Source organism: Eptatretus burgeri, chromosome 15 (genome assembly GCF_056783735.1).
Source record: "Eptatretus burgeri isolate ZD-2024b chromosome 15, Ebu_testis_v1, whole genome shotgun sequence".
NCBI classification, from domain to species: domain Eukaryota; kingdom Metazoa; phylum Chordata; class Myxini; order Myxiniformes; family Myxinidae; genus Eptatretus; species Eptatretus burgeri.
In genome coordinates, this window is record NC_140975.1 from 68728312 (window position 1) to 68741734 (window position 13423).

Below are 13423 nucleotides of genomic sequence, written 5' to 3' on the forward strand. Positions count from 1 at the left end.
CACTATTCGGGTAGATGGTACTACAACTCCATTCCATTCTTTACATGAGTGCACATCTCACTCACACCCTCCATCTTTACTTGTCATCCTGTTTGAGTCGCACCCTTCCCTCCCAAACCCTTTATCCTTTATATAAAACACAATGGTCTTTATGAACACACTTTGTCTCGTAAATATTTAATGGTGTTCAGCATCTGCTGTTTATCGACATAAACAGAGGACTGTAAGGAAGGTTGAAGAACTTGAAAGAAAACGAGGAATGAGAGATGGAATTAATGATGAGATAACACAAAACAAGACACAAGCAAAACAAGAATGAGAGGTTGAAGAAAAGGAAAAGAAAAAAAGAGGAAAACTGATGTTTGGTCGTTTTAGGTTATGTCGTTCATACTGTACCTGATCCTCTTCTCAAGAGCCAGTAACTCTTTCCAGTTGTGACATGCTCACCAGTGCACCTGATTTGCATCAGAGTAAATATCAAAAGACACTTTCGAAACAGTCAGGGACAGAATGTCAACCCTACTGAACTCCGTTGCAGAACATCGTTCCCGGAAGGAAGGAGTTAACGCAAGTCCAGCGAGGTATGATGATCAGCCATCAGAGAATGGACGGACACCTCCAGCAGGACCATTTCAACGGTCCTCGTCAAACTCAAATACACCATGCGGAAAGGCAACATGAAATAAAGGATTTACAGGCATCATCCGCATCAAGCTGATGGACCATCAGAAATCACTTGAAGAAAGAAGAGAACCTGATGACAGAAAGTTAGATGAATGGACATGACTTTTTGGGGCATCAAAATGTGAAAAACGGTTTTGTGGAACAAAAACTGCACCTATGTTTCTTTTGAGACTAATGGCAGCGTCTGTCATGTGACATGTCTGCATACCAATTATGGATTTTAAGCCAACCACAAAACCTGAAATAACTCAGGGACACATGATGCTCCTCTTCCTCCTGTCTGTCCACCCCTTGCTTGTTGCGATCTTGTGTTGTCCCAGTGTCAGTGGATTGCCTTCTGCCCTCTGTCACCATGAGTGTAGACTTTATATGCAAAAAAATTAATGGCAGACAATCTCTCCTCAAACCTATTAAACACAGGAAGAGATGACAGTGAGGTTTCATGCTGTGATTATGGTACCGTGAGGCCCTACAAGCTACAGGTAGAGATGATAGCAAGGTTCCATTCTGTGATTATGGTATGGAGAGGCCCTATAAGCTGCAGGTGGAGATGATAGCAAGGTTCCATGATGTGTTTAGGGTATGGGGAGGCCCTACAGGCTACAGGTAGAGATGATAGCAAGGTTCCATGCTGTGTTTAGGGTATGGGGAGACCTGACAAGCTACAGATAGAGATGATAGCAAGGTTCCATGCTGTGTTTAGGGTATGGGGAGGCCCTATAAGCTGCAGGTAGAGATGATAGCAAGGTTCCATGATGTGTTTAGGGTATGGAGAGGCCCTACAAGCTAAAGGTAGAGATGATAGCAAGGTTCCATGCTGTGATTATGGTATGGGGAGGCCTGACAAGCTGCAGATAGAGATGATAGCAAGGTTCCATGCTGTGTTTAGGGTATGGGGAGGCCCTACAGGCTACAGGTAGAGATGATAGCAAGGTTCCATGCTGTGATTATGGTACGGGGAGGCCCTACAAGCTACAGGTAGAGATGATAGCAAGGTTCCATGCTGTGATTAAGGTATGGGGAGGCCCTACAAGCTACAGGGAGAGATGATAGCAAGGTTCCATTCTGTGATTAGGGTATGGAGAGGCCCTACAGGCTACAGGTAGAGATGATAGCAAGGTTCCATGCTGTGTTTAGGGTATGGGGAGGCCCTATAAGCTGCAGGTAGAGATGATAGCAAGGTTCCATGCTGTGTTTAGGGTATGGGGAGGCCCTATAAGCTGCAGGTAGAGATGATAGCAAGGTTCCATGATGTGTTTAGGTTATGGGGAGGCCCTACAGGCTACAGGTAGAGATGATAGCAAGGTTCCATGCTGTGTTTAGGGTATGGGGAGACCTGACAAGCTACAGATAGAGATGATAGCAAGGTTCCATGCTGTGTTTAGGGTATGGAGAGGCCCTATAAGCTGCAGGTAGAGATGATAGCAAGGTTCCATGCTGTGTTTAGGGTATGGGGAGGCCCTACAGGCTACAGGTAGAGATGATAGCAAGGTTCCATGCTGTGTTTAGGGTATGGAGAGGCCCTACAAGCCACAGGTAGAGATGATAGCAAGGTTCCATGATGTGTTTAGGGTATGGGGAGGCCCTACAGGCTACAGGTAGAGATGATAGCAAGATTCCATGCTGTGTTTAGGGTATGGGGAGACCTGACAAGCTACAGATAGAGATGATAGCAAGGTTCCATGCTGTGTTTAGGGTATGGGGAGGCCCTATAAGCTGCAGGTAGAGATGATAGCAAGGTTCCATGCTGTGTTTAGGGTATGGGGAGGCCCTATAAGCTGCAGGTAGAGATGATAGCAAGGTTCCATGCTGTGTTTAGGGTATGGAGAGGCCCTACAAGCTACAGGTAGAGATGATAGCAAGGTTCCATGCTGTGATTATGGTATGGGGAGGCCCTACAAGTTACAGGTAGAGATGATAGCAAGGTTCCATGCTGTGATTAAGGTATGGGGAGGCCCTACAAGCTACAGCTGGAGATGATAGCAAGGTTCCATGCTGTGATTATGGTATGGGGAGGCCCTACAAGCTACAGGTAGAGATGATAGCAAGGTTCCATGCTGTGATTATGGTATGGGGAGGCCCTACAAGTTACAGGTAGAGATGATAGCAAGGTTCCATGCTGTGATTAAGGTATGGGGAGGCCCTACAAGTTACAGGTAGAGATGATAGCAAGGTTCCATGCTGTGATTATGGTATGGAGAGGCCCTACAAGTTACAGGTAGAGATGATAGCAAGGTTCCATGCTGTGATTAAGGTATGGGGAGGCCCTACAAGCCACAGGCAGAGATGATAGCAAGGTTCCACGCTGTGTTTAGGGTATGGGGAGGCCCTACAAGCTACAGGTAGAGATGATAGTGAGGTTCCATGCTGTGATTATGGTATGGAGAGGCCCTACAAGCCACAGGTAGAGATGATAGTGAGGTTCCATGCTGTGATTATGGTATGGAGAGGCCCTACAGGCTACAGGTAGAGATGATAGCAAGGTTCCATGCTGTGATTATGGTATGGAGAGGCCCTATAAGCTGCAGGTAGAGATGATAGCAAGGTTCCACGCTGTGTTTAGGGTATGGGGAGGCCCTACAAGCTACAGGTAGAGATGATAGCGAGGTTCCACACTGTGTTTAGGGTATGGGGAGGCCCTACAAGCTACAGATAGAGATGATAGCAAGGTTCCACACTGTGTTTAGGGTATGGGGAGGCCCTACAAGCCACAGGTAGAGATGATAGCGAGGTTCCATGCTGTGTTTATGGTATGGAGAGGCCCTACAAGCCACAGGTAGAGATGATAGCGAGGTTCCATGCTGTGAGTAGGGTATGGGGAGGCCCTACAAGCCACAGGTAGAGATGATAGCAAGGTTCCATGCTGTGTTTATGGTATGGAGAGGCCCTACAAGCCACAGGTAGAGATGATAGCGAGGTTCCATGCTGTGTTTATGGTATGGAGAGGCCCTACAAGCCACAGGTAGAGATGATAGCGAGGTTCCATGCTGTGATTATGGTATGGAGAGGCCTGACAAGCCACAGGTAGAGATGATAGCAAGGTTCCACGCTGTGTTTAGGGTATGGGGAGGCCCTACAAGCCACAGGTAGAGATGATAGCGAGGTTCCATGCTGTGATTATGGTATGGAGAGGCCCTATAAGCTGCAGGTAGAGATGATAGCAAGGTTCCACGCTGTGTTTAGGGTATGGGGAGGCCCTACAAGCTACAGGTAGAGATGATAGCGAGGTTCCATGCTGTGATTATGGTATGGAGAGGCCCTACAAGCCACAGGTAGAGATGATAGTGAGGTTCCATGCTGTGATTATGGTATGGAGAAGTCCTACAAGCCACAGGTAGAGATGATAGTGAGGTTCCATGCTGTGATTATGGTATGGAGAGGTCCTACAAGCCACAGGTAGAGATGATAGTGAGGTTCCATGCTGTGATTATGGTATGGAGCGGCCCTACAAGCCACAGGTAGAGATGATAGTGAGGTTCCATGCTGTGATTATGGTATGGAGCGGCCCTACAAGCCACAGGTAGAGATGATAGTGAGGTTCCATGCTGTGATTATGGTATGGAGCGGCCCTACAAGCCACAGGTAGAGATGATAGTGAGGTTCCATGCTGTGATTAGGGTATGGAGAGGCCCTACAAGCTAATCGATAGTCACACGACAACATTTGTTAAGTAATTACTGTATATATAAATAATATTCTTATTCCGTTTGTCTTTATGACAATTTTCTCTTAAACGACTCGGACAGGGACCATAAAACCCATTTCATTGTAAAGCTCTTTGTCCGAGGAGTTCCGGCTGAATGTTATTTTTCCATTACTAATGACCTTGTGTGTTTTTCTCATTCCTCATTTAGCTGACCTATCAACTATTTTTACAAATGAATCGCGATATGACAGAATCTTGTGAGATTGTGAATTAAATGTTTTTATTTATTTATTTATTTTTAACATTGTTCTTAAGGAAGAGTAACAGGAACATTGCTAAGAACGGGAAGAAAGGGGGAGTGGAGGACAGTGAGTTTGGAGAGAAGATAATGTTTAGGAGGGGTGATTGAGGGCTTGGGGTTGGGGGGGCACATTATGGACTTGGGAAATGTGGTTGGAGTAGTTGAGGTCTGGAAGAAGAAAGGCAGTAGGGGAGGATAGAGAGTTGGGGTGAGGGTTTAGAAGGGGGGGGGGGGGTGTGGTGAAGACTTGCTGTGGAGAGGGGAGGATTTGAGGATTTGGGGTTTGGGGGTCATGATGACCTAAAATGCCATAATTACAGTCCGTATATATTTTTGCTCTGTAGCGTCTACTTGTCAAAGTACTACTAAACGGAAGGGTTTTGAAAGTGCCATGAAGGCAATTTGTGTTATACACTGTTCAAGTACACAATTCAACTGAAATAAAATAAAGGGTTTTGAAAAAGGAAAATGAATAAAAAAAGAAAAACTTTTTCGGAAGTCTACCACCATTGATGCCGCATCTTTTTTCTTTTTTTTTTTACACCACCTTGTTGAACACATTACATCAGTCATACATGCCTGTTGTTTGTGTCAATTATACCAGACAGGCAGACAGAGTAAAAAATGATCTCGAAAAGATGATCTCAATGATCTTGGTGTTGGTTTAATGGTTCGGGTGGAGGGCTTTGGATCCTGGGGTCCTGAGTTCAAATCCCACTCGGCTGTTGAATTAATACCAGGTGGGGTTAACTCGACCTGTCATCTTTCTGAGGTCGGCAAAATGAGTGCCAGCTTGCTGGTATACTGTGTCGGACTGTTCCGGCAGCACCAGCGCTCTGCACAGAGTATGGTCCTAATGTCCTCTCTTCCTCCTCTCTGCGCATGAGCGATCGGGCCAAATTCAGAGCTTAAGTACAGCACTGTAAAACGACAAACTTGTCTTTCGATTGAAGTTCCGATTTGTGTTAAAAATATAACATTAAATTTAAATAAGTTCTTCCTCAATTATAAACTGACGTTTGTGGACAGACAGATGGACAGAAGTGATGCAATTGCTTAACCCCGCTTATCGGTTTGTGTGCATGGGGGCAATGAAACAATAAACATAAACTTTAACACCAACTCTAGAGCAAGAACGCATGGATGGACCACACGGGAGGGAGAACTGGGTCTCAGTAGGTGCAGTAAAGCTCAGAGGTGGAAATGGGAAAGAATAAGAGATGATGATGGACAGCAGCCGATCACAGCAGTGGATGGAAGAGATCAACACAACAGACTCTGGAAGACAATTCCACAAGCGAGAGAAGAGGGGGGATGAATGAACAGAGGTGAGCATGCAGTTTCGACTTGGGGAGAGGAACAAGGTAAGGATTTCTCTTTCAGTGAACAACTCCTTCAAGAAACAACAATCGAGACATGCTTTGGACTTCTATCCACACAAGATATCAAACATCAGGTCAATTTCAGTTCCGAGATGACTGCATGTTCAACCTGATTTTAGTCTGAGAAAACGACTTTCTTCTCCACAATGGACTTTTTTTCTTTCCCAGGATCTCAGGATCGTAGTGGAGAGCGCGCACATGCACGCACGCACGCACGCACGCAACCATGCACCCACGGCTGTTAGACGAGACAAACACAGCCACTGAGCTTGGGGGAAGTGTCGTCACTTACAGGGGCACTGGGTATCAGCAATGTCACAACAATGGCTCCACATTTCTCACCGCACTCAGCAGGGCATTTCTTAAGGAGGAATTTCCTCCTTCTCATCGATGCCAAACCTAGGGGATTGTCCGTGTTATTATCCTTTTAAATTCTGAGTATCAGGCAAGGAAGCAACACGTACCATTTTAAAGTGTTTGCTATGACTCAGCTGGGTTTTAACCGCCGACCTCCCAGACTCGGAGCAGACGCTCTAACTCTAACCATAACATCACCGCTCCACAACTGACCTTTTGTCAACTTAATTTTAACAAGAAAATGCATTGGGGCACAGCGAGTGCCAGGTGGCCACAATATCAGAACAATGTATGATTAAATGCCGTCGATTCATGCAAAGTGTTTCTATTTGAGATGGTGCTGACTTCATGGTTCCCATTGTTGGAATGGATGGATTTTTAGCATGACAAATGAAGAAATCGACATGGTAAGTTCACACTATGATAAAGGGTAACGGGTTCAAACCGAGGCCCAGGCTGAAACCGTTATGAACAAGTGAGACCTTCGAGTGGACCCGTCGGCTGCTTGATCATGACTACTCAAAACGGGATGGTGGGTAACTCGAAAGGACACACAACGTCTTGACCAGCAGATAGAAGTGAAGCAATGAACACAAACGATAGGGAAACTCAAGAAACAATTGTTCTGCTAACAGAGTTTACTTGTAACATGCATATATATGTGTGTGTGTGTGTGTGTGTGTGTGTGTGTGTGTGTGTGTGTGTGTGTGTGTGTGTGTGTGTGTGTGTGTGTGTGTGTGTGTGTGTGTGTGTGTGTGTGTGTGTGTGTGTGTGTGTGTGTGTGTGTGTGTGTTGCAAACACTCTCCCTGGTTGACATCTCGAGCATTTCTTAAAAACGATTCAAAATGACTGCGCGAATCCAAAACCGATTTCTCAACTCTGACTGCGAGCCGATCCGCCACGATCCAGTGTGAAATGCCAACCATGACTCACTTGTGGAAAAGGGGGATGCGGTGGGGAGGAAAGCAGGAACGTTTATTCCATCTCGACCGATGTCATTATCTGTGGCACAGTTTCCTGACTGCGATTGTACAAAATGAGCACCAGCTCGACTGCAGCCGAATTGCAGGAACCACCAAAGGACATGACCTGGTCCAAAGCAAGCACATATTTAAACTTTTTCAAGAAACTGTTCCTGGTGGTCTAGCAGTCTCGCAGGCGAGCACAGAGCCGTCCTGGACGTGACAGCACGGGACATCAAGCAAACAATCCTGAGTTATTTTATTGTGTGCTTCGAGCCTGCGAGCGCCTCGTCCTCCCTTGTCTTTTCACTACACGGACGTTTGAAACTTTTTAAAATGTATTATTTCAAGTTACCCGTTTTCCTGTTTATTTTGACAAACTTATTGTTGCATTGGCAGGATTTCCTTGAACAGTCACATCCAGACCTTTTTAACTGCAGGCCTGGTATGGTAACAATTACAGTGAAAGTTATAAAAACAGATTTCCAGTCCGATTATGCACTTGTGTTGACGCAAGTTTCTCTATAAAATGCACAATTTAAAGAATAAATATATGTCCACGAGTCGATCGAAACAACTTCCGTGAGAAGGTGCTTTTAGAGAAACAACTACAAGAGTGATTTTGTTTTTTTTTCTTAGAGAACGAACTCACAGACTCCATCGTCACGGGCGGACAGAGCGATGTGCAATTCATTCATCCCACTGGGAAGTCCCACAGAGGGTGTCATGCCATCCTGGACCCCAAACTGATGCGACCACGTGGTTAGACACCAGATGCATCGGGACCTCAACCCGACCTTGAAACAAGCCATCGAGCAGAAACCCAGAAGCCAAAAAGGAAAAGCCTCGATAACCAAACCCACGAAGGAAGATATTACAAACTCATTCATCCAGGTACTCCGGACCTCACAATTCATGTTCCTTCACCGATCGGATTGAACCTTTCGCCGCTTGACCATGACTGCTGCACGAACAACGCAAGATAGACAAGCTTCTTGTATCTTGCACAGCCCTTGCCTTTGGAGAACCGGATGATCCTCTGGAGTTCTGAAACGACTTGAACGCGGAGATCGAAACAACCCACAGATCCACGATTGCTAAGCTTCACACCTGTGGGATTCAATGTCAGCATTTCACACAATTGGTCTCAAACACCACAGATAATCCACACCGGCTTGTGCCCGTTGAGTGTGTGCCAAGCAAATCTGTCAAATCGAAGCCAGGTGAGCTTTTCGAGCAATTCTTCAGCTATGACCACAGAACCATATAATTGGCATCACTGCCAAAATCACAGCATTAGGCACGAGCTGCAGAGATGAGGGATGAGGGATAGGGTGAAGGTAATAACTCGGAAAATGACGGCATACGAGGCCATGAACATGCCGGTTACACAGGTAGCTTCACTTCATCAGGTTCAGCAAGCAGCATGCCGGGAGTCGGTCGTGAACCCATGAGGAATGAGTAGCCGGCGCTTACAACAAATAAAAGACAATAAAGCCGCACTTAAAAAAAAATATTACATTGCAAGGAAGGCAACATCTATTTATTACCTCCGCCACAGAAGGTGGACAGGGGTTATGTTTTCACCCCCAACTGTCTGTCTGTGAACAGGATATCTCAAAAAGTTAAGGACGGATTTGAACGAAACTTGGTGGACAGGTGGGTGTGTGACAAGGATGAATTGATTCGATTTTGTTTCTGGTCTGGATCCAGATCCAGCCAATCAGTGGGATACAAAACGTAACCTGCCATCAGCCTGGAAGAAGTATGCGCTCTACCGAGTGCTCGTTCTAGTTACATATGCAAAAGCAAAGACCTAATTTCGCCGCTGCCCATTCATACATGTCCATTCCCTCCTCTACCCTTAACCTCATATCCTCTAAATCCCCCTTTCTTTCTTTTCCTCTCCCCATTGTGCTTCGTCGTCCTCCTCTTTCTCCCTCCCCCCCCTCAATTTAATTATATCAATCTATAGACCCCTTTCACCACCCCCATGTGCACACATATTACAGTTATATCATGGTTTCTCTTCATAGCCGAAGACCAGTTTGTTCATGTATGACATGACATGCAAAGACCTCTTTTTCTTCTTCTTCTTCTTCTTTAATGGTCACCATTATCATTTATCACACAATTCTTGTGGGGTCGGCTGAGGGAAGCTTGGCCCGAGTCTTGATGAACCGGCTGGCCAGGCCTGACGTTCGACTAGTTAAGGCAGGAATTTGGAATTTTGCCATGGCAATAGCTCACCTCCTCTTAGAGATGGACACCATGGGATCTTTAATGTCCACCAACAAATGCTGGCAGACAGGACACACGTTTATCGTCCTTCAGAAGGATGACACGCATATTGATGAATCACCCTGTTTGTGAAACACCAGAATGACAGTTTAGAACTGGCTCGGGATTCAAACCCAGGTGAGTGTGAATACCTCTATGTCTTGGCCATCCTGTCTAGTCAGCCCTGTGACATGCAAACACCTGTACAAGTAAATTTGTTTGCAGTATGGGAGCTGCTGAACCACACAACAACCACACTCTGAGATAGCGAGTGGTGCAATCTCATGTGTCAAGGGATGTCCAAGACTAGACTACTGGCTACCTGCAATTTAAGCAAAAATTTGTTCAGAGTACCGGCGACAACGTGCATACTCTTCACATAACACACCGTGCAATCTTTAACGAACAGCAATGCTGGCAGAGGGGTTGTCAGGCTTAACGGCCATCCGAGGGACATCGATGCATCACCCCTTCTGGGAGCCACCAAGCCGACAGTTGTCCGATGAGGAATCAACGAGAAACTAGACAGCGCAAAAACTGTGCTACCTGCTCAAAAAGTGTGCTACCTGCTCAAAAAGTGTGCTACCTGCTCAAAAAGTGTGCTACCTGCTCAAAAAGTGTGCTACCTGCTCAAAAAGTGTGCTACCTGCTCAAAAAGTGTGATACCCACTCAAAAAGTGCACTACCCGCTCTAGAAGTGTGCTGCACACATCATATGGAATGTGGCCTCGAAGCCGGTTACAATGATATTTCAATAAAGTTTAAAGTTCCTGCATAATAACACTATCGAGTGTTGTTTCAATTTCCTGCCTTATGGGGGATACCCCCATGCTTTCCTTTCTCTCACACTTACACCACCCCCGCATGCCGCGAACGACACCGAACACACCTGTCAGGTGAGGCGCCCGTGGTGAATGAGGTTCGGAGTGGTTTGCCGATGAGCAGAGTTCGTAACACGTCACATGAAAGGAATTTCCAAATTAAAACCCACAACGAAAATTCTTGCATCAAAACTCAGTTGGGAGTTCGGAGACCGGACCCAAACCAATCATACCCCGTCAATGAAAGTGACGTAACGCCGGTGTCTGACATCATAAGACAATCACATCTGTTAAAAGCACGTCAGGATAATGGTTGTTTGTGAATGGTTGTTGATGTTGAGATTTTACAAAGCGCTTGCTCGTACCCCCCTGAAGAGTTATACATTGTGGTTGTTGCGGTTATTCACATGTATCAGTTGTTTTGTTCTGCTAAAAATGACGTCAGGTGTGAATAAGCAGCCCAACGCTTGTCCACAAGATGAGGGGGTTGGGGGGGGGTAGATTGGAGTGGGGGAGGGAAGGGGGAGGTAATGGCCAGGAACACCGATCTGTTGATCTGCTGAGTAGCCCTTACCCGCCATGAGCACCAGGGGCAGCACGAAGCGAAACATCAAGCCGGATGCGAGGAGAGCCACGTGTGCAGCCATCACAACGCCCTGGACATCGGGGTGGGATGCAGGGAAATTCATGGAGATGGATTCATGGGGGTGGGAAAAACATGGGAAGGCTGGGTTCACGGGGAAGGGAGATTCATGGGGAAGGGGATTTAATGGGGGTGATTCACAAAGGAGGGGGATTCATGGGGGGGGGGGTATTCACGGCATGGGGGCAAGAAGGGGATTCATTGAGTGGGGAGTCACGGGGACGGGTGGAGATGTTTAACAGGGGAAGGGGTTCATGGGGTGGAGGATTTCATCGAAGGGAATTCACAGGAGCGGGGGAATTCATGAGGGAGGAGGATTAACAGGGAAGGGGATTCACTTGAGGAGGTGGGTATTAAAGGGGAGGGGATGCACGATGTGGGGGGATTCACGGGTAAGGGGGATTCAGGGGGAGGGGATTCACGGAGCAGAGGGGTTCATGGGGGGCTTCACAAGGGAGGAGGCTGCCTGAGGGAGGAGGATTCCTGAGGGAGGATGATTCAGGGAAGAGGGGATTCCTGTGGTAAAATCCATGAGGAGGTAATTTATAGGTGGAGGTAATTCATGAGGGGGATTCATAGGGTAGGGAGTTCATGGGGTGAGGGGTTTGCAGGACAAGGGGGATTCATGGGTATGATTCACAGAGAAGGTTTGATGGGGAGTGGTATTCATGGCGTGGGGGTGGGGGGTTCATGGGAGAAAGGGGATTCACAGGAGGATTCATGGGGATGATTCATGGAGGAGAGGGGTTGATGGGGGAGTGGGATTCATTGTATGGGAGGGGATTCATGAGGAAGGGGGTCCACGGGAGAAAGGCATGCATGGGTTGGGGTGATTCATGGTGTGGGGGGGGTTCATGGTGTGGGGGGGTTCATGGTGTGGGGGGTTCATGGTGTGGGGGGTTCATGGTGTGGGGGGTTCATGGTGTGGGGGGGATTCATGGTGTGGGGGGGATTCATGGTGTGGGGGGGATTCATGGTGTGTGGGGGTTCACACGGTGGGGTTCATTCATTGGCGAGGAAGTTCAAACAGAGTTAACATTGGAGTTGAAATATGATCGAAGTAGTGAAGGCAGACATGGCGGTGAAGTACTAATGGCGTGCAGAGACAGGAAGGGAATGATAATGTCCTCGATGTGAGGATGAGAAGTACGAGATGAGGAGGTGTGTTACAATTTAGATGAAGATTAGAAGAGCAAGAAGTTTTGAGAAGAGGGGACAGGAGATCAGAGGATGTGATGCCATGATATAAGCTATGAGGTGATGAGGATAGATGGTGATGATTGATGATAAGGAAATGATTGATGAGTTAATTACAGAAGATAAGGAGATAATGAGAGATGAGGTAATGAGAGATGAGTAAAGATGAGGTAATGAGAGATGAGTAAAGATGAGGTAATGAGAGATGAGGTAATGAGAGAAGATAAGGAGGTGAAATGAGGGGACATGAGGTAATGAGAGATGAGGTAATGAGAGAAGATAAGGAGGTGAGATGAGGGGGCATGAGGTAATGAGAGATGAGTAAAGATGAGGTAATGAGAGAAGATAAGGAGGTGAGATCAGATGAGTGTTCGTGAAAGAAATCATGGACATGGTGAGCGAGGACACGGGACACGGGACACGGGACACGGGACACGGGACACACACCTGGCTCCTTCAGCCGACGCTCTGCTTCCTCCAGACTCCTCTTCCTCCGTTAGTTTTTCGCCAAAACTTCACTTACGTTCTACGCGCAAAATTCCGGCTTTGTTTCCCCTTTCATGGTTCGATTCCATGCGGAACCAGGAGGGTCCGAATCCGGACCAGAGTGAGGAGGACTCGCTGTGAGACGAAGCGAGCGGGAGGAGGAATGAGGAAAGTGAGCGGTGGGCGGAGCTTCGAGTTGGGGAGTGGGGGGGGGGATTAAAGGAATGATTATAAAGGGAGGGTGGCATGGAGGTGGAGGGAGAGGAAACCTGTCAAGGTTGAGAATTCAGAGTTTAATTGAAGTTAGTTCGTTGTTGAGTTGAAGTTGTTGAATTATTAAAGTTAGAGCCGAAGTTGTTGAGTGAAAGCCAGGGTTGTTGAGTTAATATTAGTGAAGTTGAGCCGAAATAGTGAAGTTGAAGTTGTTATAGAAGTTGGGCCGAAGTTGTTGGTTGAAGTTGTTGAGTTAAAGTTAGAGTCGAAGTTAGTGAGATGAAGTTGCTGAGTTGAGGTTATTGAAGTTCAACCAAAGTTATTGAGATGTTGTTGAGTTAAGGTTAGAACCGAAGTTGTTGGATGAGTTGAACTTGTTGAACTATTAAAGTAACAGCCGAAGTTGAGTTGAAGCCAAGGTTGTTGAGTTAGTATTAGTGAAGTTGAGCC

At 46.6% G+C, this 13423-nt stretch overlaps 1 protein-coding gene across 3 annotated transcripts in view; it reads right to left on the reverse strand.

The window, feature by feature from the left end:
• Positions 1–12923, reverse strand: part of LOC147012446 (piezo-type mechanosensitive ion channel component 2-like) — a 182048-nt gene extending 169125 nt beyond the window's left edge. For all 3 annotated transcript variants that reach the window (XM_085856680.1, XM_085856681.1, XM_085856679.1), the window contains exons 1-2: positions 12722–12923; positions 11009–11090 (exon numbers count right to left, since the gene is read on the reverse strand). In XM_085856680.1, coding sequence (XP_085712806.1) covers positions 11009–11081 — 73 coding nt within the window. In that variant the 5' untranslated portion in view covers positions 11082–11090; positions 12722–12923. The remainder of the gene's footprint in view (positions 1–11008; positions 11091–12721) is intronic.
• Between the last annotated feature and the right edge of the window lie 500 nt (positions 12924–13423).